Source organism: Macaca mulatta, chromosome 7, assembly GCF_049350105.2.
Source record: "Macaca mulatta isolate MMU2019108-1 chromosome 7, T2T-MMU8v2.0, whole genome shotgun sequence".
Lineage (NCBI taxonomy): Eukaryota > Metazoa > Chordata > Mammalia > Primates > Cercopithecidae > Macaca > Macaca mulatta.
The window spans coordinates 33,964,834-33,982,879 of NC_133412.1; the positions used below are offsets into that span (position 1 = coordinate 33,964,834).

At 35.2% G+C, this 18,046-nt stretch overlaps 1 protein-coding gene across 28 annotated transcripts in view; it reads right to left on the reverse strand.

Annotated features, from left to right (window-relative positions):
• Positions 1-18,046, reverse strand: part of ZNF280D (zinc finger protein 280D) — a 97,655-nt gene that overhangs the window by 29,758 nt on the left and 49,851 nt on the right. For all 28 annotated transcript variants that reach the window (XR_013395599.1, XR_013395598.1, XR_013395602.1 and 25 more), the window contains 5 exons: positions 17,308-17,408; positions 16,407-16,553; positions 8,654-8,788; positions 6,531-6,838; positions 6,248-6,388 (listed from right to left, as the gene is read on the reverse strand). Coding sequence is in view for 23 of the 28 variants with exons in the window: in XM_015142305.3 (XP_014997791.2) it covers positions 6,248-6,388; positions 6,531-6,838; positions 8,654-8,788; positions 16,407-16,553; positions 17,308-17,408 (832 nt within the window). In the remaining 5 variants the exon portion in view is untranslated. The remainder of the gene's footprint in view (positions 1-6,247; positions 6,389-6,530; positions 6,839-8,653; positions 8,789-16,406; positions 16,554-17,307; positions 17,409-18,046) is intronic.

The following is an 18,046-nucleotide window of genomic DNA, read 5'->3' on the forward strand; positions in this document are numbered from 1 at the left end:
ACAGACTGGATTAAGAAAATGTGGCACATATACACCATGGAATGCTATGCAGCCATAAAAAAGAATGAGTTCGTGTTCTTTGTAGGGACATGGATGTAGCTGAAAAAAAAATATATATATATATATATTTTTGTCCTACCCATCTATCTGCAGCTTTCCTTCATGCAATCACAGACTCTGTATGTGTCACTAGCTGTAATCCCCAGAAAATATCCTCAGATTTCTAATAGTCATTTCTTTAACCTAGGAGTAATTACTATTAGAGTTTACAAATTTAAGATGGTATCACAAAAACAGTTTTGTTAGAAGAGTACATTGGGAAGTTGGGAAGCCCTGAAATTATATGCAAAAACTTGTATACACAACTATATTTCCTCAGAGAAATAAGTCTAAGATTTTGTTTGATTACTGAAACATTGAACCAAAATAAGTTATTTTTAAATGAGATTTAAAAGCTCTTTATTCTTTCTCTTCCAACAAGCAGACTATTTTTGGTTTATTTATATATTAAATATAAGAGGAGAGAAAATATTACAGTATAGAGTCTTTTGATAGCCTCTACATCTGTCTACAACTTATACCAGATCATAAGGTTGATAATTAAAAATTTTTAGTTGCCTGAATTCTGTTTTAGAGTTTCTCATCTATAAAAAGGGATTTCTACCATCTATTTGATTTACCTCTATTTAATTCCATACTTACAGTTTTGTGTATCATAGGAAGGGAAAAGTGAATTCATAGCTCACAAATAAAAAGAAAAAAAAATACTACCCTTCTTCCTATTAGCTCTCCATAAAGGTAACAGCAATACAGAAATAAATCTAAGAAATGTTTTTTATTACAATATAGTAAAAATATAATGTTAAAACCTAATTTTTAAAAATCCCTTACCTGGTTAGCTGACAGTATATAATTATCAAAACTCATTAAGCAATTCTCTAAAAATAGTTGAATTGTATTGTGTATAAATTATACCTCAAGAAAACTAAGGTCAAAAACCTCCTTTAACCGTATTTTCTTCATAATCTTGATTCCATATAAATAACAACTTTACTTTCTAAGAAACATAAAAGGAACAATTTCCTTAACAATTTTAAGACACTAGACTAGAAACTGATGATACAATAACAAAGGCAAGCTGCCTGCCCTGGAGCTTATGGTTGGTTGAGGGGAGTGTTTGAGGGAGAGAGGGGCCAGCACAGAATGAATGCCCAATAAATATTTGCTAAATCAATGAATACATATTCATAAATAATTAACACAAGATAAAAATCAATAGTGACACATAGAGAGTTTGTGGTTGCATGAAGGAAAGCTGCAGACAAATGAGGTAGAAGCCAGCTAACAATTAGGAGTTCACTGCAGTTAGAAGGTTCTTACTGCTTCACTTCTGGGCAAAGCAAAGAGTAACTGGAGATACAGAAGGATTTTCAAGAGAATAAAAGGAGTTGAAGGAGTTGAAAAGTAGTTAGGAATTTGATATGGAAAGGTATTATATTGTCCAGAAAATCTGAACTTCATTCTATCAATGTTAGGAAAGGATTTTAGGCCAAAGAATGACCTGCCCAGATTTGCCTATGGTAAAAGAAAGGAGGAACTGGAAAAAAGAGGGAAAACTGTAGGCAGAAGACCAGTTATGATGTTATCATAATAGTCTAACTAGTCCTATGATTATCATTTAGTGTCAATAAATTTATGTAAAATTTATAATGAAGTCAAGTAGATCTTTTTAAAATTCAGTACTCTGTCTTACCTACTGCATAAGAAACAAATTTTTATACCAGCTTTCTTTTTCCTTGGAAATTTTAAATATCATCCCTCAAAGCCTAAGTGAAATTTAAGAAAATCTTCCCTTACTTCTTGTTTAAAGATTTCATCTTTACCTCCTTTGTACTTTCATAGTCATTTGGTTATCACATTAAGCTAGGTAAATTTATTTCCCCTTCTAAATTGTGAAAATTACAATCAAGGACTCCCCCAATCCTAATAATGATAACTTAGAAATTAATAGCTATCATTATTTGAATATCTCCTAAGTGCAAATTGTTATTAAGCACTTTAATACAGTTTTTCTAATAATCACAGTAACTTTCTTTTCAAGAAACACAATCTGAGAGTCAGATTAAGTAACTTGTTCAAAGTTCCACACATACACAGTGAAGGTTGGATTCAAATCCAGACTTGTTTGATTCTTCACCCCCAGCTTGCCATACTTCTTAGCAAATTTTATTAAATACCTTCCTAGTAGGTACATAATGAAATACATGAACCTGGTTGAAATAAAACTCTGCTACAAAAAAGAGATACTACTTATGTATGTTAACTTAATGCTCTTTTATGTAAAAAAAAAAATGCTTCTTATACATCATTTTGAGGAATAATAGCAGTATTATAGAGTAATTTATGTGCATTTTTTCAGATAATTTCTATTACTACCTAAAAGCTATAAGCAAATAAGGCACAATAATTTAAACAACTGAACCTAAAAAATGCTGCTTAAAAATATTAAAAATTACACATTTAATGATGCTTTTCTTTGAAAGGATCTTACTCCAACAATACTTCAACTGCTTCAAGATTTTTGAACACCTTCTTTTGAGATTTTATTTAGGACCTTTTATAATTAAAACAAATGATGACTATCATCTGCAGTTTGTAATGTGCTAGGTGGTATGATAAATACAAAGACCCCCTTCTTTTCAAGAAGATAATGCAAACACAAGTAAATACAATAAAAGGCAAAATAGGGCCAGGTGCGGTGGCTCACGCCTGTAATCCAAAACTTTGGGAGGCTGAGGCAGGTGGATCACCTGGGTGAGAGATGACAGAGCAAGACTCTGTCTCTAAAAAAAAAAAAAAAAAAAAAGGCAAAATAGATGAATAGTACACAATTATTCAAAGAAAGTAATGGTTGTGGTGATCAGACACTTGAAAAAAGAAGGTAAACTGAGAGGAAAGAACAGGGCATTCTGGGAACTAACAAGGAATACAGAAGTCACTGTAGAAAACAAACATGTGGCCTGGCGCAGCAGCGGGGGCGGCAGGGGGGAATCCCATCTCCACAGAAAAATGATCTGGGCATGGTAGTGCATGCCTGTAAGTCCCAGCTACTCGAGATGCTGAGGTGGGAGGATCACCTGAGCCCAGAAGGTTGAGGCTGCAGTGAACTGTGATGGAGTCACTGCACTCCAGCCTGGGTTGGAGTGAGATCCTTTCTCAAAAAAAAAAAAAAAAAGGAAAAAAGAAAGAAAATTAATATGGAAGAAACTATACTCTATGGAAGATTAACCAACTTACAGGGATGGATTGGGGCAGGTATGAGACCAGAGGGAAAAAGACCAATTGAGAGGCTACAGAGTTAGTATGGGATAGGAATTAAAGGTTCTTGTGCTTTGGAGAAAATTAGGCTTCTATATATATAAACCTCAAGCTTCTAACAAGAATCAACACTGCAGAGAAGAGTTTGCCATTCAGTGGGATGCACCTAATGCAATGAGGGAAGCAAGGGTACCAGTGAAGTTGAGAAAAAGACAAAAAGACCTACCAAACCCTAAGAGTGGCAATGGAAGCTTTTAGTTCCATATGACACTAAGAGCTGTGTGTGATGACAATGAACAAAAATTTCCTGTATACTGCAAAATAATTAGAAGAGTATATTTTGAATGTTCCCATCACAAAGAAATGATGGGCATGGTGGCACACACCTATATAGCTACTCAGGAGGGTAACGCAAGAGGATCACTTGAGCCCAGGAGTTTGAGGGTGCAGTGAGCTTTGACTGCACCACCTAGCACTCTGGGGTGACAGAGTGAGACCCCATCTCAAAAAAATAAAAAGAAGAAATGAAGAAATGATAAACATTGGAAGTGATGATTATTCTGGGTTTATTACATATTGTATGCTTGTAACAAAATATCACATGTACTCCACAAGTATGAGCTAGTCTCTATAAAATTTTTTAAATTAATTAATTTCACATGGCTGTCAGGAAAATTAAACAAATTAAGTTTTAAAAAGTGAGTGACACCAATGTCAAATACTCTAAAGAAGTCACAGAGGAGTAAGAATGAAAAACAGTGAGTAAATATGGTGATATGTTCATAATAGATAATCTTTAAAAGGGGAATGTTAGTTGGTAGGTGGGGGAAATACTCAAAGGGTAAATGAATCACAATAAAGCTGGTAGCAAACACCTTTTACAAATGTTAATAGTAAAAAGGAAGACAAGAAATAAGGAAAATAAGTAGTTGGGACAAATTGTCCTCTTTCAAAAAATTTTTTAAATACCTGAAAATGTTTGTAAGCAGAAGGAACCATATAGAGAAAAAGAGATGAAGATCCAAGTTAACTGAATATGGTCGGTGAACTGGGGGAGAAAGGACAGTTAATGGGGAAGTGGGACATGTTAGATTTTTAAGATTAATATCTGATTGAAGGTAACAGGACAAATATGTGGGGTTGAAAGAGTTAATTTTAGGAAAAATAAAAAGGATGACCTACAATTGACTAATAGGCCAGGTTAACAACTGAGAAACTAAAATAAAATCTTTAGGGTACTGAAGAAGGATTAAACAAATGTTGAAGGTAAAAATAAAGAGGTCTTTTAAAAGAAAAAATAAGACCTAATCAGAATTAAAGTTTTTGAAATCAGAGTTGATTAAATCAAGGACCGTTTGATAGTTTAGAAGTGAGCACAGAAAAAGTTCAAAAGGGAAGAGGTTCAAATCTTACCTTGGCCTTTATGCCAAGTGAGCATGACTAAAAATGTAAAGGATTCTAGGACAAAAAGCCGCAATCAGAACAGATGATCCTGAGAGTGAGGTTGACACAAAATTAGATGGGTGCTACTAGGCTGCAAAAAGGAGTCAAAGCCCTGAACATCATGGGGTAATGGAAATCCAAAAGGAATGCACAGTTTATAGGAAGAGATTTAAATGGTACTGTAGTTTCAAGAAAAAAAAAAAAAGACAATATATGACCTTAAAAGTTGATGTGAACTTTTGGCACTAAAGAAGCAAGATACCATGAGGTCAGGCCAATCATCAAGATGTGGAAAAACTGAGAGAAGTGCTGAAGCCACCAAGAACGGTAGGAGAATCCTCGAAAGCAGTAGTTGATAATGACCAGCAAGTAACAGAGAAGTCATGTGTAATCCGCAAGAAAGTCACTTATAATACATTAATCCTAATTTTTAAAAAATTGAACAAACTTACTTTGAATAAGCAAACTCTCAGATTTATATCTAAACAATTTTTGCCTACTTAAAAAAAAATACAGACCCATTCTGAAGGAATAAAGTATTCCCCCAGTGAGATCTAAATGAAAGTAATGCAGACTCTGAAGGCTTTTCCTAACATAGTGTAAATGGTAAGTACTCAAATAATCTAAGTTGAATGAAATAATGAAAAAGAATTCCAAAAGTGGCATCATGACCAGAACGGTGCCTCATTTTCACTGAATGGATGCAAGTATAGATGGCCTGACAGATGGATAAAAAGACAGTTGGAATACAGAAAGAGAAACAGACTCCACTGAAAATCTTAAAGTCTCTCAAAGTGACTGCTTTAAAGAGGATGACACTTATGATTTTACAAATATTTATCCAGTTAATATATTTAAAAATTTAAAATTCTGTTGGAAAATAAACACCAATAGGGCAATAAAAACGTTCATGGAAAAACTATTTCCCAGCCGGGTGCAATGGCTCATGCCTGTAATCCCAGCACTTTGGGAGGCCACGGCGGGCAGATCACTTGAGGTCAGGAGCTTGAGACCAGCCTAGCCAGCATGGTGAAACCCTGTCTCTACTAAAAATCCAAAAATTAGCCAGGCATGGTGGTACACACCTGTTGTCCCAGCTACTCAGGAGGCTGAGGCAGGAGAACTGCTTGAACCCGGGAGGCGGAGGTGTCAGTGAGCTGAGATGATGCCACTGCATTCCAGCCTGGGCAACACAGCGAGACTCCATCTCAAAAAAGTGAAAAAGAAAAACTATTTCTCTAACAAACCTATTCCAATTTCATTAGCTTAATTTTTCTTACAATTTTAGTCCCATAATTTCTAGTTACTATGCTGAGAAATAGGACCAGGCAATACCCTAAAAGTTCCTTACTGTTAGATCCTTTCAACTCCTTGAAGAGGAGCTTCTAATAGGCTCCTTGGCTTCTAATAGATAACTTTGTTTTCAAAACAGAAACTTGCTGAACTATAATTTTCATTGGTAATTTACACATTTAATTCATCTTACCTCATCATATGATTTACATAGGCTTTGCTACAGCTAGTGTTGTATCTGCAAAAACTACAGTGGACGTACGTAGGAAAGTGGTTTGCAAAATCTTTTATTTCGGAACAACACTCAATGCACTTGTGAATGCCCCGACGATACCTTAGGGAGAAATAAAAAAATGATAAAAATATATTTTAAAACAAAAATAATAAGGAAGAGCCTTATTAATGTTCTGTTAACTAAAGTACAAGTTTTTATACTTAAGTTTAAATTATATTGTATATCAGGAATAAAAGATTACCTTAAATTCCTCAATGCTGTATTGACTTTACTTTTTTTATTGCTACTAGCCAATGTGCTTTGTTTCTTTTGCATATTAGAGATTTTTGGTTTGTATTTAGATTTACTTCCATTAGGCTTACTTGTGTTAGGTTTACTTGCGTTGGATTTGATTGTATTAGGTTTACTTGTATTAAATTTTGCAGGATTTTTAGCAGTTATATTTTTAGTCCTTGGAGGTGAAAGCTGAAGGGTAGAAGCACTTGCACTAATGGAAGGTGCAGGTGAAGCTCCTGATTGCAGAGGTCCAACTGAAGCTCGAATAGTAACCTACAAAAATAAAGAGAAGATTTGCTTTAAAAGATTAATCATTACATTAATATTAAAATATCATGGTACCAAAAATAGTTAAAAATCAAGATTTTTGAAAAAAGCACATATAAACTATAATCAGGTAAGTCTCCCATTTATTCTAGATGTTCAAACCATTAAATGATATTAAGTTATAATATTACATCTTGTATTGCTATCAGTTATATGTTAACACAGTTATCAGTGAATAATTAGGAGTTAATACAAATTATATGAATATACAAAGAGCACATTCCATAGCTAGTTTTATGCCCTGACTTAACTTTAAGAAATTCACAAACATAGAGCTCAAAATTTAAATCTCAAGCCTGAAAAATAATTCTAGAAAGGCCTAAATTACCCTTTAACAACTATAAAAGAAACAGATCTACAGTAAATGTGATCTCCTCTTTCCAGGGGCTCAGTGCCCAAGATTTATGCTTACAAATGTTATAGGAGGAGTTACATCAAGTTATTATACTGCATAGAGGGCTAAATAAGATTTAGAATTTTCTTAAAGTAAACTAATACAAAGTTCATCATTTAGTATTCAGAATGAGAAAACGTTTAATTTTATCTGTTGGTTGACAATGAAAAACACAGTGCCTACCAACATTCTGATTAATCATTTGACTATACCCTCCTGTATTTGAGGAACAGTCAATAAGGAAGTCCTATGACATACATGTGCTTGGGTAACATATAATAGCACTGGACCAGGAATCAAAAGGCCTTCCTAGCCACGTGACCTTGAACAAGGAACTTATCCTCTCTATGCTTCTTCACATCTATGACATGGGGTAATACCTGCCTTATTAACCTCCGTGGATTGTGGTATGAATTAGACAATAAAATGTATGAAAAAGTACACTGAAAGTCTAATTCTAAGGTGCTATAAAAACATTTAGTATCATTATCATTAATATTATTATTATTATTAAGGGAAAAAATGAGAGAGGACTGCACTGCTTACATTAGTGTTCTGCATGTCTAGTCCCAACATGGAATGAATGGATTGCAGGGAAGGATGCTGGATAGCTTCTCTTGCTATCATGTCTTCAGAGCATGGCTTTATATTGTTTTAGTTAATTCAAATAACAGACATACCCACATTCAAAGGTAAGTACCCAAAGCCAAAAATAAATGTTTTGGGGATTATTCACTTTGGATTATCCATGCCTCTGTTTCCCTCCACTGGAGCAAATATTCAAGAGCTGACTGTATATAAAGAAGTCAGAGAAAACAGATGTATATAAGGCAAAAAGGGAAAAGTAAATTACAATCATCAGTATGCAGTCAGACATGTGTTTGCTCACTTAAAACACAACGCTATCCAGCAGAACTTGCTTCTCAGAGTAAACTCAGTAATAACAACTGCAACAAACATCTGAGAACCTATGGCACTCTAGGCACTATACCTGATGCTGGGGACACAAAGATAAATAAAACATGATTCCTGATCTCAAGCATCTTATAGTTTAGCAACGAAAGTCAACATATACTTTCAACTGAAAGCTCAAAAAAAGCCTATAGAATATTGAAACAACCCACTGACCCAGGAAAAGTTAATTGAGTTGTACTTTTTAGAAAGGACTACTACTCTAACCCAACAGCTATCACTGAACTCAAAACAATGGTTAGAAGTTTTTCTTTCTACGCATAAAATTAAACCCTAAAATTAAAGTCTGAGCAAAAATCTGAAGTCATTTAAAAATATATTCAATAGATAAAGCTGGGCAGGAGTTAATTTCTATTATCATACAAAATGTTAAAATACAATATATTTTAACTCACTTTTGTTCCAGGAGGCAACCCTTCTAGTTGTTTAGGTTTTATAAATGTTCGATGGTGTTGAGTCTTATGATCCATTTTCTCCTTGCATGTCAAAAACTGCAGCCTGCATTTTGTACAACGATGTATTCCTTTTTTCTGTTTAGAAAAGAAAACAGAAAAAGGGGGGAAAATAATTTCAACAACTACAAATCCTGTGTCCTGAAACTGCTCTGGCTTAATTTTAATGATACCTAAATAATGTAAAAACTTGCAGTTTAACATCTCCTATCATAAATAATACCAAAATGCCTCATTTTTAAAAAGTCATTACATTAGTATTTGGGTTTCAAAAGTGTTTGCTACTATGTAGGAACTGTACATGAAAGTTCTATCAATAGGTTCTAATAAAACTTCTATTAAGTGTGGTGAGGAATCTCAATTATAAACTTGAAGTAAACACATGATACTGTGAAAATGAGATGTACTACGTTTTCATCCTAGAAAAAGTAAATTATTTCTAATTTTTGCTATTTCTAGTTGGTTGAAAAGTTGGTAAAATAAGTTAAACTCTCTAAAACCAAATAAATCTAACCAGACATTTCAAAGAAGTTTATAGAAATGGTTATATAAACCAATGCTGTCCAATAATATCTCCTATGATAAAGAAATATTCTAGAGCTGTACTGTCAAACACAGTAGCCACTAGCCACATGTGGTTATTGAGCACCTGAAATGTAGCTACTGTGACTAAGGAAGTACATTTTTAATACTGTTTAATTTTAATTAATTTAAATCTAAAAAGCCATATGTGGCTAGTAGCTACTACATTAGACAATGTGGATGAAGAGGCATAAAACAGAACAACTGAACTTACTGATTGAGAACCCCTTGACTGACTCCCTCCTCAAACCCAGTCCTGTCATTATTCTACAGATGGGAAATGGGACCCGAAAAAATTCTAAGGCATTTCCCCATAGCTAGTTAGTGACATTACCAGACCCCTGATCCAGTATTCCTTCTATTATAGATTATCAACTGCAACTTTTACCCTCATTAATATATTTTATATATTTTATATATATATGTGTGTAATGGATTTAGAGAAATCACTCCTTTGTAGTTATATGTAGTTTTACATATATACACACACATATACACACACACATAATTATACAACATATAAAGGAATGCCTTCTCTAAAGCTGTATCTCTGCCAGATACATCACCATGTCCATTAAATACAACTAACTGTTTGTTTGTTTATTTATTTATTTAACTTTTAAGCTCAGGGAACATGTGCAGGATGTACAGGTTTGTTACACAGGTTTGATACACAGGTAAACGTGTAACCTGGAGGCTTTTTGTATAGATTATTTCATCATCCAGGTATTCATTAGTTATTTTTCCTGATTCTCTCTCTCCTCCCACCCTCTGCCCTCTGGTAGGCCAAAGTATGTGTTGTTCCCCTCTATGTGTCTTGTGTTCTCATCATTTAGCTCCCACTTATAAATGAGAAACGTGGTATTTGTTTTTCTGTTCCTGCATTAGTTTGCTAAGGATAATGGCCTCCAGCTCCATCCATGTCCCTGCAAAGGACATGATCTCATTCCTTTTTATGGCTGCACAGTAGTTCATGGTGTATATGTACCACATTTTTTCATCCAGTCCACCACTGATGGGCATATAGATTGATTGCATGTCTTTGCTATTGTGAATAGTGCTAAAAAGAACATATGTGTGCATGTGTCTTAACAGAACGATTTATATTCTTTTGGGTATATATGCAGCAATGGGATTGCTGTGTGGAATGGTATTTCTGTCTCTAGGTCTTCAAGGAATCACCACACTATCTTCCACAATGGTTAATTTACACTCCCAGCAACAGTATAAAAGCACTCCTTTTCTCCACAACCTTGCCAGCATCTATTACGTTTTGATCTTTTAACGATAGCCATTCTGACGGGTGTGAGATGGTATCTCACCGTGGTTTTGATTTGCATTCCTCTAATGATCAGTGATGTTGAGTTTTTTTTCATATCATTGTTGGCCACATGTATGTCTTCTTTTGAGAGTGTCTGTTCATATCCTTTGCCCACTTTCTAATGGGGTTGGTTTCTTTCTTGTAAATCTGTTTAAGTTCCTTATAGATGCTAGATATTAGACCTTTGTCAGATGCATAGTTTGCAAAAATGTTCTCCCATTCTGTAAGCTGTCTGCTTACTTTTGCTGTGCACAAGCTCTTTAATTAGATCCCATTTGTCAATTTTTGCTTTTGTTGCAATTGCTTTTGGCATCTTCATCATGAAATCTTTGCCCATGCCTATGTCCTGAATGGTATTGCCTAGGTTTCTTCTAGGGTTTTTAGAGTTTTAGGTTTTACATTTAAGTCTTTAATCCATCTTGGGTTAATTTTGGTATACGATGTAAGGAAAGGGTCCAGTTTTAATTTTCTGCCTATGGCCAGCCAGTTTTCCAAGGACCATTTATTGAATAGGGAATCATTGCTTGTGTTTGTCAGGTTTGTTGAAGATCAGATGGTTGTAGGTGTGTGGTTTTATTTCTGGGTTCACTATTCTATTCCACTGTTCTATGGGTCTGTTCTTATACCAGTACCAAGCTGTTTTGGTTACTACAGCCCTGTAGTATAGCTTGAAATCAGGCAGTGTGATGCCTCCAGCTTTGTTCTTTTTGCTTAGGATTGCCTTGGCTATTTCGGCTATTTTTGGTTCCGTATGAATTTTGAAATGGTTTTTCCTAGTTCTGTGAAGCATGTCCATGGTAGTTTAATGGGAATAGCATTGAATCTATAAATTACTTTGGGCAGTATGGCCATTTTCATGATATTGATTCTTCCTATGCATGAGCATGGAATGTTTTTCCATTTGTTTGTGTCATCTCTGATTTCTTTGAACAGTGATTTGTATAATAATTGTCATGGCAGGGATCACTCCCTTCCCTTGTTAACTGTATTCCTAGGTATTTCATTCTTTTTCTGGCAATTGTGAATGGGAGTTCATTCATGATTTGGCTCTTGGCTTGCCTGTTATTGGTATATAGAAAAGCTAGTGATTTTTGCACATTGATTTTGTATCTTGGGACTTTGCTGAAGTTGCTTATCAGCTTAAGAAGCTTTTGGGCTGAGATGATGGGGTTTTCCAGATATAGGATCATGTCATTAGCAAACAAAGATAGTTTGACTTCCTCTCTTCCTATTTGAATACGCATTATTTCTTTCTCTTGCCTGACTGCCCTGGTCAGAACTTCCAATACTATGTTGAATAGGAGTGGTGAGAGAGGGCATCCTTGTCTTGTGCTGGTTTTCAAGGGGAATGCTTCTAGCTTTTGCCCATTCAGTATGCTATTGGCTGTGAGTTTGTTATATATGGCTTTTATTGTTTTGAGGTATGTTCCTTCAATACCTAGTTTATTGAGAGTTTTTAACATGAAGGATACTGAATTTTATCGAAAGCCTTTTCTGCATCTATTGAGATAGCCATGCGGTTTTTGTCTTTAGTTTTGTTTGTGATGAGTCACATTTATTGATTTGCATATGTTGAACCAACCTTCCATCCTAGGGATAAAGCCTACTTGATCATGGTGGATAAACTTTTTGATGTGCTGCTGGATTCAGTTTGCCAGTATTTTGGTGAAGATTTTTGCGTCGAGGTTCATCAAGGATATTGGCCTGAAGTTTTGTGTGTGTGGTTTTTTTGTTTGTTTTTTGTTTTTTTGCACAACCAATTATTTCTAAAAATCAAATGAAGTAATATATAGGGAAGTACCTAGCACAGTTACTGGCATACAGCAAGCACTTCATAAATGAAAGTTCTTTATAAAATTCAAAGCAATATATAAATATGTGTTACAATTCTATTAATAGCTGCATCTTAAGACTTTTTTTTTTTTTTAAACACAAGGTCTCACTCTCTCAGCCAGGCTGGAATGCAGTGGTGCAGTCTTGGCTCACTACAGCCTCAACCTCCTGGGCTCTTAAGACTATTTGACAAGTGTGATACACCGGATTACATTATAGGTACAGGCAATTTAAACAAATTCGCTTATATGTGCTCAAGGAAGAAGAGAAAGACCAAGAAATACATAGCAAAACAATAGAGCAGGTAAAAAGTTCACTATAGTTGCGTTCCCAGAAATCTTTTCTCTATCTATAACCACTCAGTAGGTTAATCATCCAGTGTCATGGTTTTTAAATACCATCTATGCAACTGCCTACTTAACATTACTGCTTGATGTCTAATATGCTTCCCAAATCAACCTGAACCAAATTGAACTCAATATTTCCTTCCTTTATCCCTGTCCCCTTCCTCCAAAAAAATCTGTTCCTTATTCAGTCTTCCTCATATCTCAGTATATTAAAATTCCATTCTTGCAACTGCTCAAGACAAAAAATTTAATCTCTTTCTCTTACATCCATTGTCAAACACATTAGTAAAACCTGTCAGCTCTACCTTCAAAACCATTCATAATCTTTCCACTTCTCATTACCTCATTCAACCATTGCTACCATACTGGCCCAAGCCACTTACCTGGACTGCTGTAAAAACTTTCTATCTTCTCCCCCTAATATCCTTTATTCCTTATGGACTTTTCTTTCCATAGCTGCCAGTAATAAAAACATGGCACATCTTTTACATGCTTAAAAATGTCTAGTGGCTTTCCAAAGTCTTGGCTGTGGCTTACAAAGCTCCACATGAATTGGTCTGCATTCTATTGCTATAACCTCATCTCCTATTATTCTTCCTCCTATTAATTTACTCTACTCCAGCCACACTGGCCTCCTTGCTATTCTTTGAGCATCCTAGGTATATACTCACTTCAACCCTATATAACGTTACCTTTCCCAGGTAATTCACAGGGCTTACTCCTTTATATCTTTCAGAGAGGGCCATGTTTGAACAGCGTTTATACAACACCCTTTTTTGACCTCTACTCTACTCCTACCACCTCCCCAATCTTTAGCACTCCTCATCTTCCACATTTTCCTCCCACAGTACTTACTGCCAGCATATACATTCTAACACACACATACACAAATGCATTATCTTTCTCTACTATAATGTAAATTCCAGAGGGCACAAACTTGCTTTTGTTCACTGCTATATGATACCTAAAGCAACCCCTGGCACATACGAAGGCACTCAGTAAATATTTCTTAAATGAATAGTGAGGCAGAAAGAAAGAGACTAACAGAGAAAATGCATGAGTAGCATGTACAATTTAGTTCAAAATATCTGCCTTTTCATTCAACGAATGTTTGTCCAGAGTCCTGAGGTAGAATATATTAATCTACTAGTCCCTCAGTTGGACTCACGCCTTTACAACTCTTTTATGCATGCATGCATTTCAATGCACTAAGGGTGATGAAGATAGAGTACTTTTTTTATAACACTATGTTCAACAAAAGAAACAGTGATCTATTCCAAGCATTAAGAAATAAATATCTGTATTAAATTCTTTTATAAGTACACTATATTGTTTGGGATACTTGAGAGATTTATAGGTAATTCTTACTATATGTAATTCCTACCTTTAGACCTAATGCCAATGTGAAATCCAACTCTGGTAGAGCAGTAAAAGCTTGGATGCTGAAGTCAAATTTTGACTCTGGCTTTATTAGACAATGTGACATTAGGCAAGTGACTTTCTCTAAACCTCTGTCTCCTCATCTATAAAACTGAAATAATAATATACATCTAGTGGTTGAGAGGATTAAATAAGAAAATGCATGTAAAGTACCAGCTGCTCCCATAAGGTAAGTAATTAGTGTATGTTAACTGCTTGTTTTATTAAAGCTGTAATGAGAGTATTTAACACATCTGGAATTGCTATCAATATTTCTTAAAAGTCACACAAACTGGGTTATTAACTCTAAAATCACTAAAGACGTAGTAAGATAATCTTTAAAAAAAACTTACAACTGAGTTCTTCAAAGACAATAAAATGAGGCATGGAGTCAACTACTCTGATTGTCTAATACTTTCGTAATAATGTCATCTCAACTACAAGTTTATAATCCCACTCAGCTATGGTTTTCCAGCCTTGTAAATAATTACACAAATTGTAAATACCTTCAAGGATGCCCGATGACTGTTCTTATTAATAGACTGCCCCCTCTTTACTGCTGGCTATCTACCTCCCAGGCACTCCAAACAAAAAAGAAAATTGGCAGCCATGGCAAGTTAAAACATACAACTCAGGGCGTAACAACTTGCTTATAAATCCCACAGCCCACATAGCAGGTCCCCAAATCTCTACCATAGTTATTATTCTTCCCACATCTCTATTTCACTCTATAGTTTGGCAAAGCACCTGGGAAATATCATGTTTAAAAGCCCCATCATGAACTAGAGCTACTGCTTTATACCTCATTCTCCCTTTCAAAATTAAAGTCCAAAGATGAAATACAGGGTATCAAGAATAGTGTTTCCCAAACTCTGTTCATCAAAAAATATTAATAGATACTACGCTAAAAAAGAAGTCAACGGTCAAATAAGTTTGGGGAATGACACATACTATATCCTTTCTTGGAGATTTACAATGTCCACTGGCATATTAAAAGCTCTGAGAAGTCCTGTTTTAAAAAAAAACGAAACTGCTTGATTTTAGAAATCCAGGCATTTAATAAATTTATTGACCAGTGACGATTTGGGGGAAAATATCTATTAACACCTGATGGAATACTGTTGGAGAAACCCTAGAAAAGATCTTGCCAGAAACTCTCAAGGATGTGTGGCATCCCAGTCACAACACAGACGATCCCAAATTGATCTGGAAATTCTACTTTCATGATCTTCTCCAACTAAAAACAGCAAGTCAATCTCATGATTAACTAACAACTGAAAATGACAGCAAAGTGAGCACCAATGCTGAATAAATTGGCATGTCAATTTTATCAATAATAAGAGAATGCATTGAGCTTTGTAGTGAGTTGGCAAAATTTGATTACATGATCAGATTCAGTAAATCCATTGGCTACTAATTTTGGCAAAGGCACTGTTGTTCTTTCAAGCACTCAAGAACAAGACTAGTGCTGCATCAAAATTTTTAGCCCAAATAAAAGATGGTTTAATTGCTTCAGGAAAGGAGCCAATAAGCATAATATCAGAATTCAAGGGAGGGGTACAAGCACTAATATTGAGTTCCAAAATTATATAGCAAAACTGGTGGAAGCCATCCAGGGAACAAGTGATGATCTAAATACGGTTCTCTGCCAGAGTTCATACATTGATCAGTAAGTGTCATTACTATTCCCATGGTCACACAACTATAAAAGACAACTCCAGGTCAATGACAACATGTCTTCTCATAATGATAAGAGGTTAGAAAGTGGAAATAAAGTTTGAAGAGCAAAAGGAAAAATAAGATTATAAATCCTCAATCTTTTCTTCCTCAGTTCAAACTCATTTTTCCCCTTGTCCTGATAACTCCCTTCAAAATCATTCTCATATCTACCTTTAGACCCTGAAATATTCAATCTTTTGGATATTCCACTCACTTTTTCTATTTTCTCTCAATCCTAGGCTTCCTATTCCTAGCTATCTTTCAGAATTTTCATAATTTATGACCCACACCATCACCAGAAAGGAAGTAAGGAAAAGAAGTGGAAGTTTCACAAGCAATTCAACATGAAGTGTAAATTAATAGTGTCATTTGGAACAACTCTGCTTTTCTTGAAGAACAAATCTAAAGATTCTCCAAGTCATAATCAGTTTTTTCACTAAGACAACATAAACAAATAAGAACTGGTAAATCTCACCTGATGCTTCATATAATGATGCATATATGGTGTTGCAATTTTAATAACTTTGAGGCAAAACGGGCATAGCAAGTTCTTCGTATTTTCATGGGATGTTCTAAAATGAGTTTCTACATCACAAAATGATGATGATCTATAATTACAAACCTAAAAACAGAAAGAAGGCTTAGTTTAACTTGAAAATTTGTAACTGATATGCAATTACAAAGTAACAACGATGGATAATTTGTCAGGAGAACATTATATGCTACTAATCTAGCTCTGATGCCTTTGCAACCAAGAATCTCACTCAGGCAACACCAAAAGACCATCTTTGAGACATTAAATGTAGCTTTCAAAGTTAAGGGATACATCTCAAAAGACAACTAGATCTCCTTCTCTTTATCAAATCTTTTTGTCTGTCACCTTCTGTCTTGACTTGAAGTTTCAAGCTTTGGCACCTCTTGCCCTATAAAATGTTTTTCTGCTACATGAAACAGCATTCTCCTTTGGATTGTTAACCTCCAGGTTTATGGCAATGGCAATTTATCTTTTCCTTGCTTTCTTCTTCCTTCAAATTCTTCTTCTTTGGAAAAATACTTCTGCCAAAGCATTTGGTAGGGTTCTTTGTATCTAACAGCACTTTGTATTTCCCTTGTATGCCTACATTCTTCCCTATATAGCACAGTAAGCCCATATGTTTGTTTTTCTACATACAACAGGGCTCATCCTTGTCCAGTACAGAGGTAAGCAAACAAAAGCCTGTGGACCAAACCCAGCTTGCTGCCTACCCCTCATATAATGTATAAGTTATGCCAAGTTATGCATAAGTTTGCTGACCGCTGGTCTAATAGGCTTAAATTTTATAACCGAAACAACAAACAAACCAAACATGTAAGAAAACAATAAAATGTATGTGTACCTGGCAGACATATGGCATTTCACCAGGTTTATGATTGTCCTTCATGTGTTGTAAAAGAACATGTTCTGTTTCAAATGACAATTCACAGATTTTACAAATAGCTAAATGTGGGAGAAAAACAGTATTACAATATTTAAGATATTAATATAAAAATTCATTTTATACATATATACCAACAACAATAACAGTAGCAGTAGGGACAGTTGTGAACAGTTAAATAGCTTGTTAACTATGTGCAAAGAATAGTTCTAAGCACTCACATCACCTCACCTACATTAACTCAACTTCTATTAACAACCCTATAAAGAAGGTATTTCTATTATCTGCATTAGTCAAGTATTAAGTAACTTGGCTAAAATCTTGTAGCTATATTAAGAGGCAGATCTAGGATTTAAAACCAAGCTATCTTGCTCCAACATCTGTAATTTTCTTTTCTTTTTTTTTTTTTTTGGAGACAGTGTCTTGCTCTGTCACTCAGGTTGGAGTGTAATGGCGCAATCTCGGCTCACTGCAACCTCCGTTTCCCAGGTTCAAGTGATTCTCCTGCCTCAGCTTCCCAAGTAGCTGGGATTACAGGCATGCAGCACCACCATGCCTGGCTAATTTTTGTATTTTTAGTAGAGACGGGGTTTTGCCATGTTGGCTAGGCTGGTCTCGAACTCCTGGCCTCAAGTGATCTGCCCACATTGGCCTCCCAGAGTGCTGGGATTACAGGCATGAGCCACTGCACCCGGCCTGT